Raw genomic sequence first — 21,208 nt, 5'->3', positions numbered from 1 at the left:
CTCCTGTGTAGCCAAGACTACAGGTGCATGCCACTATGCCCAGCTAATTTTTTTTTTGAGATGGTGTTTTGCCATGTTGCTCAGGCTGGTCTTGAACTCCTGGGCTTAAGTGATCCACCTGCCTCAGCCTCTCAAAGTGCCGGGATTACAGGCATGAGTCACCGTGCCCAGCTGAGAACTTTCACCTTTTCACTTCAAAGGTAGCACTTTATGGCTTCTCTTTGGCATATCCAAATTGCCAGCATCATTACTCTTGTGACTGGAGCCATTATTAGGTAAAATAAGGGTTACTTGAACAAGAGTACTGCAACATAATGACAATCTGATAATCCAGCAGCTATTAAGTGACTAATGAGCAGGTAACATAGACAACATGGACATACTGAACAAAAGGTGCAAGATTTCATTATAGTACTCAGAATGGTGCACAATTAAAAATGTATGAATTGTTTATTTCTAGAATTTCCATGTAATACTTTTTGACTGTGGTTGATTGCGGTTTACTGAAACTGTGGAAAGCAAAACCATGGATAAGGGAGAACTACTGTATGCCTAAATTCTGACCAAAGACATGAGAATAAATATTTGAAATGCAGGGTGCATTCTGTCTTAAATATGACTTTCAGAAACTCTTCTAGAACATATATTTTATATTTAACTGAAGAAAGTAAGACCCATTTACAGTTGAAATAAAAGAAAATTTTTAAAGTGGTTTCTGGTATCAGACATTACATTTAAAACAAAAGGGCTTCTCCTACCTTTCCAGAAACCCAGTTAAAACACTTCTATACTCGGCCGGGCGCGGTGGCTCAAGCCTGTAATCCCAGCACTTTGGGAGGCCGAGACGGGTGGATTACGAGGTCAGGAGATCGAGACCATCCTGGCTAACACGGTGAAACCCCGTCTCTACTAAAAAAAATACAAAAAACTAGCCGGGCGAGGTGGCGGGCGCCTGTAGTCCCAGCTACTCGGGAGGCTGAGGCAGGAGAATGGCGTGAACCCGGGAGGCGGAGCTTGCAGTGAGCTGAGATCCGCCACTGCACTCCAGCCTGGGCCACAGAGCGAGACTCCGTCTCAAAAAAAAAAAAAAAAAAACACTTCTATACTCTAGTACAATGGAAATTATATGTAAATTGACAATAGAGACATTCTGGCTTGCATTTCACTGGTGAATGTAATTAACTTAATTGATTATTGTTCAAGGTCTAGACTCATGTTGAGCAGCAAAATATGCCTAAGGTTTGCATGACCTGATATGCCAGAAAAAAAATTCTGACTTAAATGAGTATTTTCTGAAAAGACTTTAAAAACCATTCCAAGAAACAGGGAGCCGATGTTGTAGAAGAACTGCATTACTACCTGAAAAGTGATCTTTTCTACTTAATGTTGGAACTTCCTCTTGCAGTTCAGAACTCAGGAATACTTCCTCTTCATATGCTTGTTCCCAAGACCTCTTTTCCTGTAGAGGGACTTCAATGTACTCAGAGGGTATAGGCTCCCCATATTTTGTACTTTTTAAGATACTATCTTTTCTTGATTGTGAAGTTGAGTTTTCTTGCTCTTCTAAAATTATCTCTCCATAAGGTGCTTGTTCTGATTTTTGGTATGGTTCTTCTATTATTGACTCTCTGAGTGATTCCTGTTCTGCAGTTGACATTCTGCGTGATCCTTGTTCTGCTACTGACCCTTTGCCTCGATCTTTTTCTGCAATTGACTCTTTGCGTGACCCCTGTTCTGCAACTGACTCTCTGCGTGCCCCCTGTTCTCCAATAGACTCTTTGCGTACCCCTTGTTTTGCAACTGACTCTCTGCTTGATCCTTGTTCTGAAACTGACTCTCTGCTTGATCCTTGTTCTGAAACTGACACTCTGCGTGGTCTTTGTCCTTCTATTGACCCTTTTTGCTGTCCTTGTTCTGTAGCTGACTCTCTGTGTATTTCTTGTTCTGTTACTAACCCTCTACTTGACTCTTGTTCTAGAGTTGACTCTGTGTGGGTTCCTGGTTCTATTACTGATTCTGTGTACAGTTCTTGTTCTGCAGTTGACTTTTTGCCTTGTTCTTCAGTTGAAATTCTTTGTGGTCCTTGTTCTGCAGTTACTCCTCTCCACTGTTCTGGTGGGTTTGGTGGTGGTGTTGATGTTCTCTGTTCATCAAGTTTAGGTTGATCTGGACTTTCTAATAATTTACTTTGGGTTTTGCTAGCATGTTTTGCAGAAAGTAATGTATTCATCTCTAAGAGCACTTCGTCAAAACCTTCATAAATGTGTTTCTGATTATCCATGTCTCCCCACAACTCAGTCAAGTTTATCTCTTCAAATTCAATGAATGGCCCTAATGCAGAAAACAAAATATTCACTTAAACCATTGATCTTATAATGCAGAATTAGAGCTATTAAATTAATGCAAAGAAAAGCATTGAGCACAGAGATTGTAATACAGACCTATTGCTCTAAATAAATATCAGTTATCTTTGGCTGCAACACAATAAAAATTAAAAAGGTATCCAAAATAACTTATACTACTAAGTTAGAAATCATCCCTTCCTAAAAGGCGTGATTTTGGAAATAAACAGGATTCTCCTTTTGCTACTTGGAGTGTTGCTTAGACTGCCAAGGCAAATAGAATTTGTCCTCTACCTTTGTAGTCCCCTACAATAAGCATCGCATAGGGATGGGAAAGGGGACACATCTTTCATCTCAAATATATTTTCAATATTTGCAATATAAAAAGCAAGTCTTTATCCATGACAATCTTTCACTGAGGCTATGTTTTTCCAGCATTCATTTTCCCCCCTATCTCTTTCCCGCTTCTTTGTTCTTCATTCCTCAGTTATTTTTCTCTACAACTTATGTGGGCACCTGGAACAGAATACTAGGGAAAGACTGGATAGTATTCACAGAATCCCACTGTTAAACAACAACAGTAAAACCCTGGTGTCTGTACTATAAAGAGTGGAAATCATGCCACAAGACTGTTCCTGTTTCTCCCAAAACAGTAGTGGTAAGCTATAAAATTGTGATTGTCACAATTTTCAGAAATACTCCAAGTATATCACCCACAGATTTGTAAGTATCCAAGTAATAAATCTTCACACAAAAATAAAATATTGACATTCTTGGCCAGGTGTGGTGGCTCAATGCCTGTAATCCCAGCACTTTGGGAGCCAAGGCAGGTGGATACCTGAGGTCAGGAGTTGGCGAAACCCCGTCTCTACTAAAAATACAAAAAAATAGCTGTGTGTGGTGGCAGGCACCTGTAATCCCAGATACTTGGGAGAATAAGGCAGGGATAATCGCTTGAACCCGGGAGGCAGAGGTTGCAGTTAGCTGAGATCACGCCATTGCACTCCAGCCTGGGCAACAGAGTAAGACTCTGTCTCAAAAAAAAAAAAAAAAAGACATTCTTTGAGAAACTCAGCCAGTATGATACCTTCTCTTTAAAAAAAAAAAAAATGAAAAAAGCTGAGCATAGTGGCACATGCCTATAGTCCTGGCTACTCTGGAGGCTGAGGCAGGAGGATTGCTGGATCCCAGGAGTTTGAAGCCAGCCTGGGCAACATAGCAAGACCCCATCTCTGAAAAAGTAAAATAAAATAAAAATAAACCCCACAATTCTATTTGTCTTGGAAATAACATAAAAAGGACATTTTACTGTATAAGTAAAGGTATACAAGTAAAAATGCTTGGGAAAAGGAAATACTATTCTTATAAATCTTATAATTTTAAGTTGGGTATTAAAAATGGAATTACCAGGCTGGGTGCAGTGGCTTACACGTATAATCCCAGCACCCAGGCATTTGAGACTATCCTTGGAAACAGGGTGAAACCCTCTCTCTATTAAAAATACAAAAAATTAGCTGGGCATGGTGGTGCACACCTATAGTCCCAGCTACTCAGGGGGCTGAGGTGGGAGAATCATCTCCCACCCGGGAGGTTGAGGCTGCAGTGAGTCATGACCATGCCACTGCACTCCAGCCTGGGCAAGAAGAGTAAGACTCTGTCTCAAAAAATTTTTTTGGTTGATAAAATGGAATTACCATTATCAACTTAATTTCCAAAACATTCAGACTGTCACTAGAGCATTTCTTCATTTGCATGAATTTAAAATTGAGTTCTCACTGAGTTCTGATATAAAATGTTTGAGTATTGCACTGTGGTGAAAAATACATCTAGTTGTGATGAAGAGTGAATTTTGTGGAGGGAACAAACAACTAGATACAGTTATCATGATCAAAGGAGCTATTATGTGAAGGGATTCCATGGTGGTAGAATAATCTTGTGTTATCATATCAGTGTATCATATCAGTACATATCAAGTGACACTCCAGCTTGAACATACTCCCTCTGAGTGGCACTTACATTGTCGTGGGTTTCGAAGTAAACTCCTAAGCATTTGTGAACTATGGTCATAGAACAATTCCAGCAAGGCCAATGTCCTCTGCCGATCCAAAAACCCTACCTAAGCAAAGAAGAAAGTTTGTGATTAGTTGTTACAGGAGATTTAAGATTTTTATGCAGTTGCAACGTGGCTTATTGAAGCTTTTATCATCACTACCACCACAACAATCATTATCATGTAAGTAAAAGCTGCAGCATCAAAATCAGGAAAGTTGTATCTTGCCTTTAGGCTTATACTCTACTTTCTCATTCTATGACATGTCAAAATGACCTCTACTTAGTAAATGTTTAAGAACTATTTGTGACTGACTTATTGATGGCTAAATCCAATGTATAATGTTCAGTTCTTATCTTACCTGACCTGAGTATGTCACTTGAAACAATTAACTGCTCCCTACTTGTTCTTTTTCCATTGTTATTTTTGAAAAACTTTTTAATAATAGAATATAGAAAATGATAGAATTAACACATGTGTTCCCAACACCTAGAAATAATGATTGTTAACATTTTGTGTATGTGCTTTAAAAAGTCCGATATAGCAACACAGTGAGACCCCCATTGCTTCAAAAAGTAAAAAATTAGCCAGGCATAGTGGTGCACACCTGTAGTCCTAGCTACTCCAGAGGCTGAGGCCAGAGGATTGCTTGATTTGCAGTGAGCTATGATCATGTCACTGCACTCCAGCCTGGCTGACAGAGCAAGACCTTGTCTCAAAAACAAAAACAAAAATACCTGATATCGGCCAGGCGTGGTGGCTCATGCCTGTAATCCCAGCACTTTGGGAGGCTGAGGTGGGTGGATCACCTAAGGTTGGGAGTTCAAGACCAGCCTGACCAACATGAAGAAACCCTGTCTCTACTAAAAATACAAAAATTAGCCAGGCATGGTGACGGGTGCCTATAATCCCATCTACTTGGGAGGCTGAGGCAGGAGAATCACTTGAACCCAGGAGGCGGAGGTTGCGGTGAGCAGAGATCATGCCGTTGCACTCCAGCCTGGGCAACAAGAGTAAAACTCCGTCTAAAAAGAAAAAAAAGAAAAAAAAATACCTGATATAGTACATATGTCTTTCTTCAAATTGCTTTTATTTACTCAACATTGAGATCTAATTCATATCTGTAAAGAAATATATTTTATCCTTTTTAACTGCAATAAGACATTCTGTAATATGAAAACACCATAATTTAAAAAAAAAACTCCTCTATTGATGGGCGTTTTCATTATTTTTAGTATTTTGATATTAACATAATGCTGCGATGGATATCCTTATACACATCTCCTTGTGTACATATGCAAACATTTTTATAGGGTAAATAACTAGAGGTGGAATTACTGGATTGTATAATATATGCATTTTCAACTTTATTAGTTATAGCCAAATTGCTTCACAAAATGTTAATACCAATTTACATTCTTGCCAGCATTGAATGACAGTATTATTTCTCCATATCTACATCAATACTTGATATTATTAGAGTTTATTATTTTTTCTAATCTGATAGATAAAAATGGTATCATTATTTTAATTTGCATTTCCCTGATTACTAGTGAGATTTAATATATTCTCATGTGCTTATTATATGTTTGGGTTTTTCATCTTCTATGAATGGCTTTTTCATATCCTTTTCTCATTTTTCAGTTGGGACCAGTTGCATATTTCTTTTTTTGAGATGGAGTCTCACTCTGTTTCCAGGCTGCAGTACAGTGGCGCGATCTCGGCTCACTGCAGCCTCCACCTCCCGGGTTCAAGCGATTCTCCTGCCTCAGCCTCCCAAGTAGCTGGGGCTACAGATGCCTGCCACCACGCCTGGCTAAACTTTTTGTCTTTTTAGTAGAGATGCAGTTTCACTGTGTTAACCAAGATGGTCTCAATCTCCTGACCTCGTGACCCGCCCACCTCAGCCTCCCAAAGTGCTGGGATTACAGGTGTGAGGTGAGCCACTGCGCCCCACCCAGTTGTCTATTTCTTATGGATTTGTAAAATTTTGAGAATGACCATTCTTTTATTTACGTAGCAAATATTTTTCCCCAGTTTATCTCTTATCTTTCAATTTAACTTTTGGTGAGTTTAGCCATATCAATGTTATCCATTAATTTTGAGGATATACATTAATTTTGAGGTAGTCAAACATATAAATCATTTCTTTTTGATATACAGTAAAAAATCAGTGAATGATATTGGGACAATTACTTTTTCATATTGGGAAAAACATAAAAGTAGATCCCACCCTCATTAATGAGAAAAGTGAGTTCTATCTCATCAGAAACCTAGCTGTGGAAAATAAAATTTAAAAAATGTTAGAAGCAGCCAGGTGTGAGTCACCACGCCTGGCTGCTTCTAAAACTTTTTTAGACAGGGTCTCACTAAGGAATGCTCCTAAGGAATACTCCAAATAAGCACAAACCATTTTAAGTTCCAAATATATGCTCTAAATTTTCTTTTTTCTTTTTTTTTGAGACAGGGTCTCACTCTGTAACCCAGACTGGAGTGCAGTGGCATGATCATAGCTCACTGCATCCTCAAATTCCTGGACTCAAGCAATCCTCCTGCCTCAGCAGGAGTCGCTGGGATTACAGGTATGAGCCACCACACTTGGCTGCTTCTAAAATTTTAAAAATTTTGTTTTCCACATCTAGGTTTCTAATTAGACAGAACTCACTTTTCCTCATTAATGAGGGTGGAATCTACTTTTATATTTTTCCCAATATGGAAAATTAATTGTCCTAGCACAACTCATTGATTACTTCTTTTCCCAATGATTTATATTGCCACCTGCGTTATATACTAAATTCCCACATGCTCTTGCGTCTGATGCCAGATCTAATATTCTGTTCCATTCATTTGTCTATTCCAGTACCAAAGTCAAAGCTATTTTAATTAAGTTTATTTTAAAAATAAGCTCCTGCACAGCAGAATAAACTATCTCCCGTTTGTTTGTCTGTTTACTCTGTTTACACCCGACCTGAATATACAATTTTCATGAGAAGACATACATGGCTGGTGCCTGTAATCACTGCACTCTGGGAGGCCTGGCAGATCACTTGAACCCAGGAATTTGAGACTAGCTTAGACAACATAGTGAAACCCCATCTCTACAAAAATTATCTGGGCCTGGTGGCGTGGCTTATAGTCCCAGCTACTTGGGAGGCTGAGGTAGGAGGATCGCTCAAGCCCAGGAGGTTGAGGCTGCAGTGAACCATGATCGTGCCACTGCACTCCAGCCTGAATGACAGAATGAGATCCCGTCTCAGAAAAAAAAAAAAAAAGATAAAGAAGAAGACATATGCGCAGCCAACAAGCATATGAAAAAATGCTCAACATCACTCATCATTAGAGAAATGCAAATCAAAACCACAATGAGATACATCTCACACCAGTCAGAATGGCTATTATTAAAAAGTCAAAAAATAACAGATGCTGGCAAGGTTGCAGAAAAAAGGGAATGCTTATACACTGTTGGTAGAATGTAAATTAGGTCAGCCATTGTGAAAACTGTTCAGTGATTTCTCAAAGAACTCAAAGCAGAATTACCATTTGGCCCAGCAATCCTATTATTGGGTATATATCCAAAGGGATATAAATTGTTCTACCATAAAGACACATGCACACGTATGTTCACTGCAGCACTATTCACAATAGCAAAGACATGGAAACCAACCTAAATATGAACCAATGGTAGACCATATCAAGAAAATGTGGTACAAGCCAAGCGCAGTGGTTCATGCCTGTAATCCCAACACTTTGGGAGGCTGAAGAGGGCGGATCACTTGAGCTGAGGAGTTCAAGAGCAGCTCTGGGTAACACGGTGAGTTACCATCTCTACAGAAACAGAAAAAATTACCTAGCGTGGCGGTATGTACCTGTAGTCCTAGCTAGTCCTGAGGCTGAGGTGGGAGGATCGCTTGAGTCTGAGTTGCAGTGACCTGTGATCACACTACACTCAGCCTAGGTGACAGAGAAAGGCCTTGTCTCCAAAAAAAAAAAAAAAAGTAACAGAAAATGTGGTACATATGCACCATGGAATTCTATGCAGTCACAAAAAGAATAAGATTATGTCATTTGCAGCAACATGGATGGAGCTGGAGGCCATAATCCTAAGTGAACTAACACAGGAACAGAAAACCAAATACCAACATGTTTCCACTTATAAGTGGGCGCTAAACACTGAGTACATATGGACAGAAAGAAGAGAACAGACATCGAGGCCTACCTGAGGGTCAGCGGAGGGAGGACGGAGAGCGTCACAAAACTACCTGTAGGGTACTGTGCTTATTATCTGACTGGCGAAATAATCTGTACATCAAACCCCCATGTCACACAATTTACCTATATAACAAACCCATACAAGTACCCCTGAGTCTAAAATAAAAGCTGTCCAGGCAGGTGGTGCACACCTGTAGCTCCAGCACTTTGTGAGGCTGAGGTGGGCAGATAACTTGAGCTCAGGAGTTTGGACCAGCCTGGGCAATGTGGCAAAATCCCATCTCTACGAAAAATAAAAAAATTAGCTGGGCATGGTGGCACACGCCTGTAGTCCCAGCTACTAAGGAGGCTGAGGTGGGAGGATGGCTTAAGCCTGGGAGGTGGAGGCTGCAGTGAGCCGAGATCCCACCACTGCACTCCAGCTTGGGTGACAAAGTGAGACCCTGTCTCAAAAAATAAAATTTTTCTCAAAAGAAGACATTCATACAGCCAACAGACACATGAAAAAATGCTCATCATCACTCGCCATCAGAGAAATGCAAATCAAAACCACAATGAGATACCATCTCACACCAGTTAGAATGGCAATCATTAAAAAGTCAGGAAACAACAGGTGCTGGAGAGGATGTGGAGAAATAGGAACACTTTTGCACTGTTGGTGGGATTGTAAACTAGTTCAACCATTATGGAAAACAGTATGGCGATTCCTCAAGGATCTACAACTAGATGTACCAAATGACCCAGCCATCCCACTACTGGGTATATACCCAAAGGATTATAAATCATGCTGCTATAAAGACACATGCACACGTATGTTTATTGCGGCACTATTCACAATAGCAAAGACTTGGAATCAACCCAAATGTCCATCAGTGACAGACTGGATTAAGAAAATGTGGCACATATACACCATGGAATACTATGCAGCCATAAAAAAGGATGAGTTTGTATCCTTTGTAGGGACATGGATGCAGCTGGAAACCATCATTCTTAGCAAACTATCACAAGAACAGAAAACCAAACACCGCATGTTCTCACTCATAGGTGGGAACTGAACAATGACATCACTTGGACTCGGGAAGGGGAACATCAGACATCGGGGCCTATCATGGGGAGGGGGGAAGGGGGAGGGATTGCATTGGGAGTTATACCTGATATAAATGACTAATTGATGGGTGCTGACGAGTTGATGGGTGCAGCACACCAACATGACGCAAGCATACATATGTAACAAACCTGCACGTTGTGCACATGTACCCTAGAACTTAAAGTATAATAAAAAAATAAATAAATAAAAATAAATAAAATAAAATAAATAAAATTAATTAATTAGTTAAATAAAAGTTAAAAAAATCAGGGAAATTCTCCCCCACTTGTTTTTCATTTGTAACTATTTTTGCTATATTTGAACCTTTATTTTCCCATCTAAATTTTTTTTAACTAAACCTTTTAAATATATATATATACCCTATAAACAGAGAAGTGCACAAAACCTAAGTATACGGTTTTATGAATTATTGGAATAAAAAAACACACAGGAGGACTTTCTCAAAGAGAATCACAAACTTGAGTAGAGGGCAGAGCTTTGCTCCAAAACTCAAGGGAACTACAATATGATTTTATTGTTTGAATTGCTACAGCACTCCAAATGCAATTCCAAATTGCCATATTCCCTCTAAATACTGTAGGATCTTCTATATAATAAGGCACAAAGTAAAGAAGAGTTTTTGCACTGCAGTTTAGAAAAGCCTACAAAGCCTTTTCTTTCTCTGGGACCCACTCTGGAAGCTGATGGCTCATTTAATGCAAAAAAGTAACACACACAAATGTGCTCAGTTAATTCATAAAAGCAGCACATCAAATGTGGAAACAATTGTTTTTAAAATATAAAAAAGATCCAATAAGCATTGTGCCTCTTTTTTAGTGGTAGGTGGCACACGGCACAACAATTTACCCTACACCTGGAACTATTGGACTGCTAAAATTTCTTTCTTTTTTTTTTTTTTGAGACAGAGTTGTGATCTCTGCCTCCCGGGTTCAAGCAATTCTCCTGCCTCAGCCTCCCGAGTAGCTGGGACTACAGGCGCATGCCACCACACCCAGCTAACTTTTGTATTTTTAGTAGAGACAGGGTTTCACCATGTTGGCCAGGGTAGTCTCAGTTCTTGACCTCGTGATTCGCCCGCCTCGGCCTCCCAAAGTAAAAATGTTAACAAGACCATAAACCTGTATTTTTATGGGGCTTATCTCCCATCCTCTGACACACATTAGCTGTCTTACCAAGACATCTAATGCTACTTTACCAAGGCATCTAATGCTGCTTTCAGCTAATCAAGTCCAATCATCATGATGGATATCATGGACCTACGTAATGTTCTGTGATATGTCAATACAATCAAGGTCTATGTATACTAGATTACAATAGAGAAAAGAAGAACTGCCTTGGCCCTAAGACAATGCAGTGAAAAGTATTGCTATTCTTGACAGGTGAAATCAAATTTCTTTTGGTCCTTGTAAACTTCTCTAGAGAAAACAGCATTTGCCAGACCAATAGTTGTTGTGAATGAGAGAGCTATATCAGTTTGGTTCAGTAAAGATTCCACACCTGGAATAGCCACATAAATAGAACCACAGTAATCTACATTCTTCAAGATGTAGGCTGGGTGCAGTGGCTCATGCCTGTAATCCCAGCACTTTGGGATGCTGGGGCAGGCGGATCACCTGAGGTCAGGAGTTTGAGAGCAGCCTGGCTAACATGGTGAAGCCCCATCTCTACTAAAAACATAAAATTAGAAGGCATGGTGGCACGCGTCCCAGCTACTTGGGAGGCTGAGGTAGGAGAATCGCTTGAACCCAAGAGGTGGATGTTGCAGTGAACTGAAATCGTGCCGCTGTACTCCAGCCTGGGCGACAGGGTAAGACTGTCTCACAAAAGAAAAAAAAAAAAAAAACGAAAAACAAAAAACATGTATCCTCCACCTTCTACATAGACAAAACAGGAAAATTAGATAAGAATGTGAGAGGATTACTTCCCCTGAATCCTTTATATATTTTCATATCTATCTCTGTGGAGTTTTTTTGTTTTTGTTATCTGCTTATTTATTTGGTTTTTTTGTTTTGTTTTGTTTTTTGTTTTTGAGACGGAGTCTTGCTCTGTCGCCCGGGCTGGAGTGCAGTGGCCGGATCTCAGCTCACTGCAAGCTCCGCCTCCCGGGTTTACGCCATTCTCCTGCCTCAGCCTCCCAAGTAGCTGGAACTACAGGCGCCGCCACCTCTCCTGGCTAGTTTTTTTGTATTTTTTAGTAGAGACGGGGTTTCACCGTGTTAGCCAGGATGGTCTCGATCTCCTGACCTCGTGATCCGCCCGTCTCGGCCTCCCAAAGTGCTGGGATTACAGGCTTGAGCCACCGCGCCCGGCCATGTATTTGTTTTTTTAACATTCTGGCAGATAGGGAAAGTTCAGCAGTTTCTGCTACCATAATACCAGGTCCTTCCTACCATAATAGTCCTCAGTTCCCAATATGGAGAACAAATGTGAAGATTCTATTGGTTGCTGTGTGTCTATTCCAATTAAACATCCAAGAACCAGAAATAACCATATTTGCTAAGTCCATAGATTAATTGGGCCTGTGACATATGACCAAAATAGCATTTATTGTCTGACATCTATACACCCTAACTTTACCCAGTGGCCCATGGGAGTGCTTTGGGATCCTAGGAATTGATGTTAACTTGGAATAAGTATCTGGTAATCCCTGAGTCTGTGATATTCCTTTGCCAATGCATATTCACCCTAATAAATGGCTACGGGCCCTTTGAGTAAAGCCTAGAGTAAAATCTATGATATATACTTGAGGAAGTCTTGTAGAATTCTTCCCCAAGAGACCCAACCTTCCCTTCAACCAAAGAGTTCTGGGTATACTATCTGACTTAAGTCTGACATCTGGGTGAGAGACTGGGATTCTCCATTGTGGTATCTCAACTCATGTTTCTGGACCTATAGTTAGTGCTTTTCTGTAAGTAGATCCAGTAATAATTTAGAAGGTATTATATCCATTTAATTCCTAAGGAAACTGTAATCACCAAGAAAACATTCAGATGGCCACTTTAACTCCCACTACTTATTATGGTAATTCCAAGTATATATTCAGGAACCAGCCACAGTGTGAGTCCTATACAAACTGGATCCGTTAAAATACGGCCTTGGATCTTTGAGATTGAATCAAAATACCATGATTAATTATACTTATGAGCACTAACTTTGACTAGTGGGCCTCATCTCTGATAGTTAAATGTCATGTATCTTTTGTCACTCTAGAAGACAATCATTTCCCTTGAAATTAGAGCGTTTACTTCAGTGACAGTAACTCTCACCATTGTCCCCAGGACAGCTACCATAGAACTTTTTAGTTTTGTTGGTGCTCCCCCTCGTTAATTTCTTTAGTTATTTCTCAAGGGAATGTCATTTGGGCTGTCCTGGGCAATATGGTAGAAGTGCACATATAGAGGCTACATATGAAAAATCAATTTCAGAAATCTTGAAAGCCTTGAGATTTCTTTCTGTATAGTAAGCCAAGAAGGTTCTGGCATCTCAACCTCATTGAATGTAGGCTATCTTTGAGTCAAGGTTTTATTTAATCTACCAATAAAATTGTTAAAACTATTCCCAGATACCAAAAATATTACTGCTAAGTATATACTACAAAGTATACCAATATTGATAAATTTGAGGCAATCCAAAGTTATATCTATCCTTCTTAGTCTGAAAATACTATAATCAATTCCCACACATATTACCCAGCTTTCTGCTGCTAGAAATTAGCAAAAACTTACTGATCTGTTGGAGTACCAACACTCATCTTTCAAGACAGACTTTGAACTAGTATTCCTGGAGAAATACTGAGATCAGACTCCAATTTTGGATTTAAAGGCAATGAATGTTGTACAGGTGGATCGTGAAGAAAACAGACATCTCCTTGCAAACTAATTGCCCCAAAGCAAATTATTAAAGGATCTCTAAGGAAAGAAAAGCTAATATTCTCAGACAGGAGAGAAGGTATTGCTTCTCCTGCCAAGGAAAGCTTAGGGAGAATTGTGGCTCAAGTCTCAGATTCCTCCGAGTCCACCCATATGTAACTATTCCAAATTTCAGGGTCTCATCTATTTTCTAATGTGCTAACTTTTATGTAAAAGATTTGGCAAGTCTGTGAATTCAACTTGCATCTTGATTCTGTCACATTTATTTGGGGGCTGATTTTTCATCCATATTTGCCCTGAAGCTACAAGAAATAGAGATTTCTATATAATGATCAGGTTTTCTGACTGCAACTTGAGCTGAGAGTTTAAAGTCCTGAGCGTGTCTTTTACTTTCTATAACCTCTCTAATACTGTGAGATGAAGCCCACCCACTGACAACCCCAGGGGTCATCACTATTGTAATTATGGCCAAATGCAGCAAAAGCTTTTCCTTTAATAGGCACTTCATCCCAAGCAACCATAAGTGATTTTTTTTTTTTTTTTTTTTTTTGAGACAGAGTCTTGCTCTGCTGCCCAGGCTGGAGTGCAGTGGCCAGCTCTCAGCTCACTGCAAGCTCCGCCTCCCGGGTTCATGCCATTCTCCTGTCTCAGCCTCCCGAGTAGCTGGGACTACAGGCGCCCGCCTCGTCGCCCGGCTAGTTTTTTGTATTTTTTAGTAGAGACGGGGTTTCACCATATTAGCCAGGATGGTCTCGATCTCCTGACCTCGTGATCCGCCCGCCTCGGCCTCCCAAAGTGCTGGGATTACAGGCTTGAGCCACTGCGCCCGGCCAAGTGATTATTTTTAAGAAAATTTTCATTAAGGAGTAACAAATATGCAACAAGGTATGCAAACCCTAAGTGTTTAGCTCACTGAATGTTTGACACTTGGATAAAGACATAGCACATTTTCATCACTGCCAGAAGGCTCCGTTACTATTTCTTAGTCAATAATTCTTCCAAAGGTGGTGATTATTCTGATATTTATCATTATCGATTAGTTTGTTCGTTTTTGTTTTTGTTTTGTTTGAGACAAGGTTTCACTCTGTTGCCCAGGCTAGAGTGCAGTGGCATGATCATAGCTCACTATATCCTCTAACTTCTGGGCTCAAGCTATCCTCCTGCCTCAGCCTCCTGGGACTACAGGTGCCATGCGACTACACTCAGCTAATTTTTATATTTTTATTTATTTGTAATTTTATTATATATTTATGTATTTATTTATTTTTGTAGAGATCAGGTCTCACTATGTTGCCCAGGCAGGTCTTGAACTCCTAGACTCAATTGATCCTCTTGCCTCAGACTCCTGAGTATATAGGACTACAGGCATGCACCACGATACCCAGGTAATTTTTGTTTATTTTTTGTAGAGAGGCGGTCTCACTATATTGCCCTCACAAGTGCGAGCCACTGTGCCCAGACCATTCTTGTCTTTTTAAATCAACTTTAGTGAAGTACAGATTCAATAAAATGCACCAATTTTAAGTGTATAGTTCAATGAGTTTTGACAATGTATACACTCATGTGTACCACCACAGTGAAGCTGTAGAACATTTTCATCATCCCCAGAAGCTCCCTATGTCTCTCTTTCCTTCCTTCCTTCCTTCCTTCCTTCCTTCCTTCCTTCCTTTTCTTTCTTTCTTTCTTTCTTTTTTTCTTTCTTTTTGGAGACAGAGTCTAGCTCTGTTGCCCAGGCTGGAGTGTAGTGGCACGATCTTGGCTCACTGCAACCTCCGCCTCCCGGGTTCAAGTGATTTTCCTGCCTCAGCTTCCTGAGTAACTGGGACCACAGGCACGTGCCACCACATCTGGCTAATATTTTGTATTTTTAGTAGAGAAGGGGGTTTGCCATGTTGCCCAGACTAGTCTTGAACTCCTGAGCTCCAGCAATCCACCTGCCTCGGCCTCCCAAAGTGCTAGGATTACAGGTGTGAGCCACCGTGCCTGGCCACTTATGTCCCTTCTTAATCAGTCCCCTCACTCATGGTCCCAGGAAACCACTGATCTGCTTTCTATTGCTGTAAATTACTTTTCCCTTTTCTATAATTTTATATAAATAAAATAATGGCGAATTCTTTGGTTCAGGCTTCTTTCACTTAGAATAATATTTTTGAGATTCATCAGTGTTATTGTGTCAGTGGTTCATTCTCTTTTATTACTGAGTAGTATTCCATCATGTGAATATACTACAATTTGTTTATCCATCCACAAGTCAATGGACATTTGGGTTGTCTCCAGCTTAAAGCTAAAGAATGAGGCTGCTAAAAACAGTCATGTATAAGTCTTTTAGTTTTAATTATATGATTTAATTTCTTTCATTTCATTTATCCTAGGTGTATAATCTAGGAGAGAAATTGCTGATTGCTAGGTCATATGGGGAGTGTATATTGAACTCTATAAGAAATTGTCAAAACTGTTTTTGAAGTGGTTGTATAATTCCTACCAGCAATCTAAGAGAATTTAGGTTGTTCCATATCTTTCCCAACACTTGGTATTGTCAGTTTTTTTTCTTTTTAATTATAATGAATATCAGATTTTTTTTTTTTCTTGTGAGACAGAGTCTTGCTTTGTCGCCCAGGCTGGAGTGCAGTGCTGTGATCTTGGCTCATTGCAACCTCCGCCTCCCAGGTTCAAGCAATTCTCATGCCTCAGCCACTCAGTAGCTGGGATTACAGGTATGGCCACTACGCCCAGCTAATTTTTGTATTTTTAGTAGAGACAAGGTTTTGCCATGTTGGCCAAACTGGTCTTGAACTCCCAGCTTGAACTGATCTGCTCACCTTGGCCTCCCAAAGTGCTGAGATTACAGGCATGAGGCACTGTACTCTGCCAGTCTTTTAAATTTTATTCATTCTAGTAGGTTTAATTTTTATCTCACTGTGGCTTCAGTTTGCATGAAAAATTGATTATTATTTATCTGATAAATAATTGATCAGATTAATTATAATCTGATGAATAACTGAACATATTTCCATGTGCTTATTGGATATACCTATATCTTCTTTTCTGGCATGCCCATGATTTTTTTAGACTGGGTTGTGTAAAGTTGTAGGAGTCTTTATATGGTCAAAATGCAAGTCTTTTGTCATTAAATGTATCACAAATATTTTCTCCCAGTCTATAGCTGTCGTTTCATTTCTTTTACTAGTATCTTTCAAAGAGCAGAATTTTTTATTTTGGTGATGTCTATTTTTTGTCAACATTGTTTTGGCTGTTGTGAGTCCTTTGAAATGCCACACGAACTTCAGAATAGTTTGTCAATTTCTGTAAATAAGTTCACTGGGATTTGTATTGGAATCGTGTTAGGTTTGTAAGTCAATTTGGGGACTAACAATACTTAATTTTTTTACTCATTAATATAGTCTTTGACAGAAACAATAAAGGATCTTTCTTATTATTTAGGTCTTTCATTTCTTAGCAATATTTCATAGTTTTCAGCCTGTAGATATTTGCAAATACTTTGTTAAATTTATTTCTAAGTATTTCATGTGTCTGATGTTATTATAAATGGCATTTACAAATTTCATCTTCCAAGATTTCTTTGCTAGTATGTGGAAATCCAATTGACTTTCATGTATTGATTTTTACATCCTGAAGCCTTGCTAAATTTATGTATTTGTTTTAGTGAATTCAACTTTTTTCTTGAGATTCCTTAGGATTTTCTACACAGACAATCATGTAGTCTGTGAATAAGAGAGTTTTCTTTTTTTTTCTTGCTTTATTTAATTGACTAGTACCTCCAGTACAATGTAAAATAAAAGTGGTAAGAGTGGATATCCTTGCCTTGTCCTTGTTATAAGGAGGGAATCATTAAATTTTTTACCTTGTAAGTATAGCTGTAAGTATTCATAGATGTGCTTTATTGGGTTGAAGAAATTTTAGTGTGTTGAGAGGTTTTTAAAAAATTTTTTTATCACAAATGAGTGTTGAATTTTGTCACAGTTATATAGTTTTGTTTTTTGGTCTCTTAATGTGATGAATTGTTTCGACAGATTTTTTTTTTTAAGAAATGGGGGTGGTCTTACTATGTTGCCCAGGCTGGATTCAAACTCCTGGGCTCAAGCACTCCTTTTACCTCAGTGTCCTCATTAGCTGGGATTATAGGCACGTGCCACCATGCTCAGCTCTGATTTTTGAATGTTAAACCACCCTTGTATCCCTGGATTAAGCTCTCTTTGATCCTTTTTAATGTACTGCTTAACTGATTTGTTAAAATTAACTTAAAGATTTTTGAGTCTATCTTCATGAGGACAGTTAGTCTATGGTTTTCTTTTATTGAAATATCTTTATCTGGATTTCATATCAAAATAATACTGGCCCCATAAAATGAGTTGGGAAGTGTTCCTTCTTCTTAAGAGTTTATGTAGATTTGAAATTATCCCTTCCTTAAATGTTTGGTAGAATTTATTAGTAACGCTATCTGGGCCAGGCGTTCTGTTTGTGGAATTTTTTTTTAGTGGTATTAATTATACTTCTTTATACATATAAGGATATCTAGTTTTCCTATTTTCTTTTGAGTTAGATTTGGTAATTTGTGTCTTTTAAGGAATTTATCCATTTAATGTAATTTGCAAATTCATTGGCATAAAGTTGTTCATAATGTTTCCTATCATTCTTTTAATATTTGCAGGGTCTGTAGTGACGTTCCCTCTTTCTTTCCTGATATCAGGACAGGCATTCCTTAGAGATACCACAGGTCCAGTTCCAGACAATGGCTGTAAAATGAATATTTCAATAAAGCGAATCACACAAATTCGCTTTAGTTTGTTAGTGCTTATAAAAGTTATGTTTATGGCTGGGTGTGGTGGCTCACACCTGTAATCCCAGCACTTTGGGAGACTGAGGCAGGTGGGTTACTTGAGGTCAGGAGTTCGAGACCAGCCTGGCCAACACAGCGAAACCCCATCTCTACTAAAAATACAAAAATTAGCTGGGCGTGGTGGTGCACACCTGTAATCCCAGCTATTCCAGAGGCAGAGGCAGAGGCAGGAGAATCGCTTGAACTTACGCAGCAGAGGTTGCAGTGAGCCAAGATTGTGCCACTGCACTCCAGCCTGGGAGACAGAGTGAGACTCCATCTCAAAAAAAAAAAAAAAAAGTTATGTTTATACTATACTGTAGTCTATTAAGTGTGCAATAGCTTAAACTGTAGTTTCTCAAGTGTACCATAGATTAATCGCCTAAGCAAGTATACACCTTAATTTAAAAACACTTTATTGCTAAAAAATGCTAATGATCATCTGTGTCTTCAGCAAGTCATAGCTGTTTTGCTGGTGAAAGGTTGTACCTTAATGTTGTTGGCTACTGACTGATCAGGATTGTGGTTGCTGAAGGTGGGTATGTGCTGTGGTAATTTCTTAAAATAAGATAACAGTGAAGTTTGCTGCACCTATTGACTCTTCCTTTAACGAATGATTTTTCTGTAGCATGTGATGCTGTTTGATACCATTTTATCTATAATAGAACTTCTTTCAAAATTGGAGTCAATTCTTTCAAATCCTATTGCTGCTTTATCAACTAAGTTTATGTAATAATCTAAATCCGTTGTTGTCATTTCAATAATGCTCATGTCTTCACCAGGGGTAGATTCCATATCAAGAAACCATTTTCTTTGCTTATCCATTAGAAAAAATTTGTCACGCATTCAAATTTTATCATGAGATTACAGCAATTCAGTCACATCTTCAGGCTCCAATTATAATTCTAAATTTTCTTGCTGGCCGGGCGCGGTGGCTCAAGCCTGTAATCCCAGCACTTTGGGAGGCCGAGACGGGCGGATCACGAGGTCAGGAGATCAAGACCATCCTGGCTAACACGGTGAAACCCCGTCTCTACTAAAAAATACAAAAAAACTAGCCGGGCGAGGTGGCGGGCGCCTGTAGTCCCAGCTACTCGGGAGGCTGAGGCAGGAGAATGGCGTAAAACCCGGGAGGCGGAGCTTGCAGTGAGCTGAGATCCGGCCACTGCACTCCAGCCCGGGAGACAGAGCAAGACTCCGTCTCAAAAAAAAAAAAAAAAAAAAAAAAAATTTTCTTGCTATTTCCACTATATCTGCAGCTATTTTGTCTACTGAAGTCTTAAAGCTCTCAAAGTCATCCATGAGGGTTGAAATCTTCTTCCAAACTCCTGTTACTGTTGAATATTTTGACCTCCTCCCATGAATCACAAATGTTCTTAATGGCATCTAAAATGGTGAATTATTTCCTTCCTTCCTTCCTTCCTTCCTTCCTTCCTTCCTTCCTTCCTCTCTCTCTTTTTTTTCTTTCTTTCTTTCTTTCTTTCTGTCAGGAAGGCAATCTTTACTTTCTGCAGAAAGGGTGCTCAATTGCATATGAAACAATGGCAAGAGCACACCTGAACAAAGGAAAAGCAGACATATTTATCCCTTACGCATTTGGGTCGTCTTTACTGTTGTGTCCTGCATCCATTGGCTGGAGCTAGACCTCACTTACTCTTAAACTGATACCCGCTTTGCTAACAGCTTGAAACTTCCCTAAATGGGTAAGTGCAGGGAAGAACAAAGAATGAGAGGAAGTTGCTTACGAAAGGTTTAAGGAAGCAAAAACATTTCCAAATAAGGAAGGGGCACAAGCTATGAGCTAAGATTTGCCTGGGCCTATCCAGACATGCCTGAGTAAGCCAAAGCAACTAACTGGGCTAAACTATAAGAACTAATAGTTGATAGGAGGCTTTAGAGTAAGAAGCTATTATTCCTAGTGTCTATTATTTTATTTTTAAACCATGACGAGCTTTGAAGAGGAACTTTTCTACTTTCTACAATTTCCTCCTCTTTTACTTTATAATTTCCTCTTCAAACTCACTTAACATGTCTTGGCTTAGTTATACCTTATTATATACCTTATTATAGTTGTTAAAGAGGTAAGAATTATATACCTTAGTATATACCTTATTATAGTTGTTAAAGAGGTAAGAATTATATACCTTAGTATATACCTTATTATAGTTGTTAAAGAGGTAAGAATTGAGGCTACTTTTTTTCTTTTTTTGATTGATGAAATGCCAGGGTAAAAGGGATAGCCAATTGGACTAAAGCATAAGTACTGCTCTAATTATTTGGCAGAGTGTCCAGTAAAGGTTCTCCATAATATCACCATACATCTGCTCCGGGATGGATAAGGGCAGACTGATAGGTCAGCTCTTGGAAGTGCCTGACTTCACTGCATCCTGTTAAGTCTCCAAGGAATGCCAAATTTTTCCCCTTGTCATTGGAGACACAAGGTAACATTGGTTTTGGAAGATGGAGGATGGATGGCCCGTAGGGTGTTGAACTTCAGGAAATAGCAGAGAAAGAGCTTGGCACAATTCATTATTCCAGGCAGTGGAATCTTGAGAAATAGCTACCATGCACTCCATGTCCACTTGATTTGAGGACCATCCTAGTGGAAAGGGGACAACCTGGGCCTCTAGCCTACCATACACACAAGTGTAACAGTCACTTTTGTTTAAAGTGCAAATGGAATATTAAATCCATTCTAACAAAGCATTTACATCTTTATACCCTGTTTCAGTAGCACTGGTTTGCCTTAGGTCTTCTATTTCTACTACTGAGACTTTGCTTTTGTCATTTGAC

The 21,208-nt window shown here is 39.3% G+C and overlaps 1 protein-coding gene across 4 annotated transcripts in view; it reads right to left on the bottom strand.

Moving 5' to 3' along the window:
* EFCAB5 (EF-hand calcium binding domain 5) overlaps positions 1-21,208 on the bottom strand; it is a 180,989-nt gene that overhangs the window by 58,649 nt on the left and 101,132 nt on the right. For all 4 annotated transcript variants that reach the window (XM_033184403.1, XM_033184401.1, XM_033184402.1 and 1 more), the window contains exons 9-10: positions 4,359-4,458; positions 1,360-2,331 (exon numbers count right to left, since the gene is read on the bottom strand). In XM_033184403.1, the coding sequence (XP_033040294.1) occupies positions 1,360-2,331; positions 4,359-4,458 (1,072 nt within the window). The remainder of the gene's footprint in view (positions 1-1,359; positions 2,332-4,358; positions 4,459-21,208) is intronic.

The sequence above is a fragment of the Trachypithecus francoisi genome, unplaced genomic scaffold (genome assembly GCF_009764315.1).
Source record: "Trachypithecus francoisi isolate TF-2019V2 unplaced genomic scaffold, Tfra_2.0 Lachesis_group20, whole genome shotgun sequence".
In the NCBI taxonomy this organism is placed as follows: Eukaryota; Metazoa; Chordata; class Mammalia; order Primates; family Cercopithecidae; genus Trachypithecus; species Trachypithecus francoisi.
The sequence above is the reverse complement of the archived record's forward strand: the minus strand, read 5'-3'. Positions and strand labels throughout refer to the sequence as shown.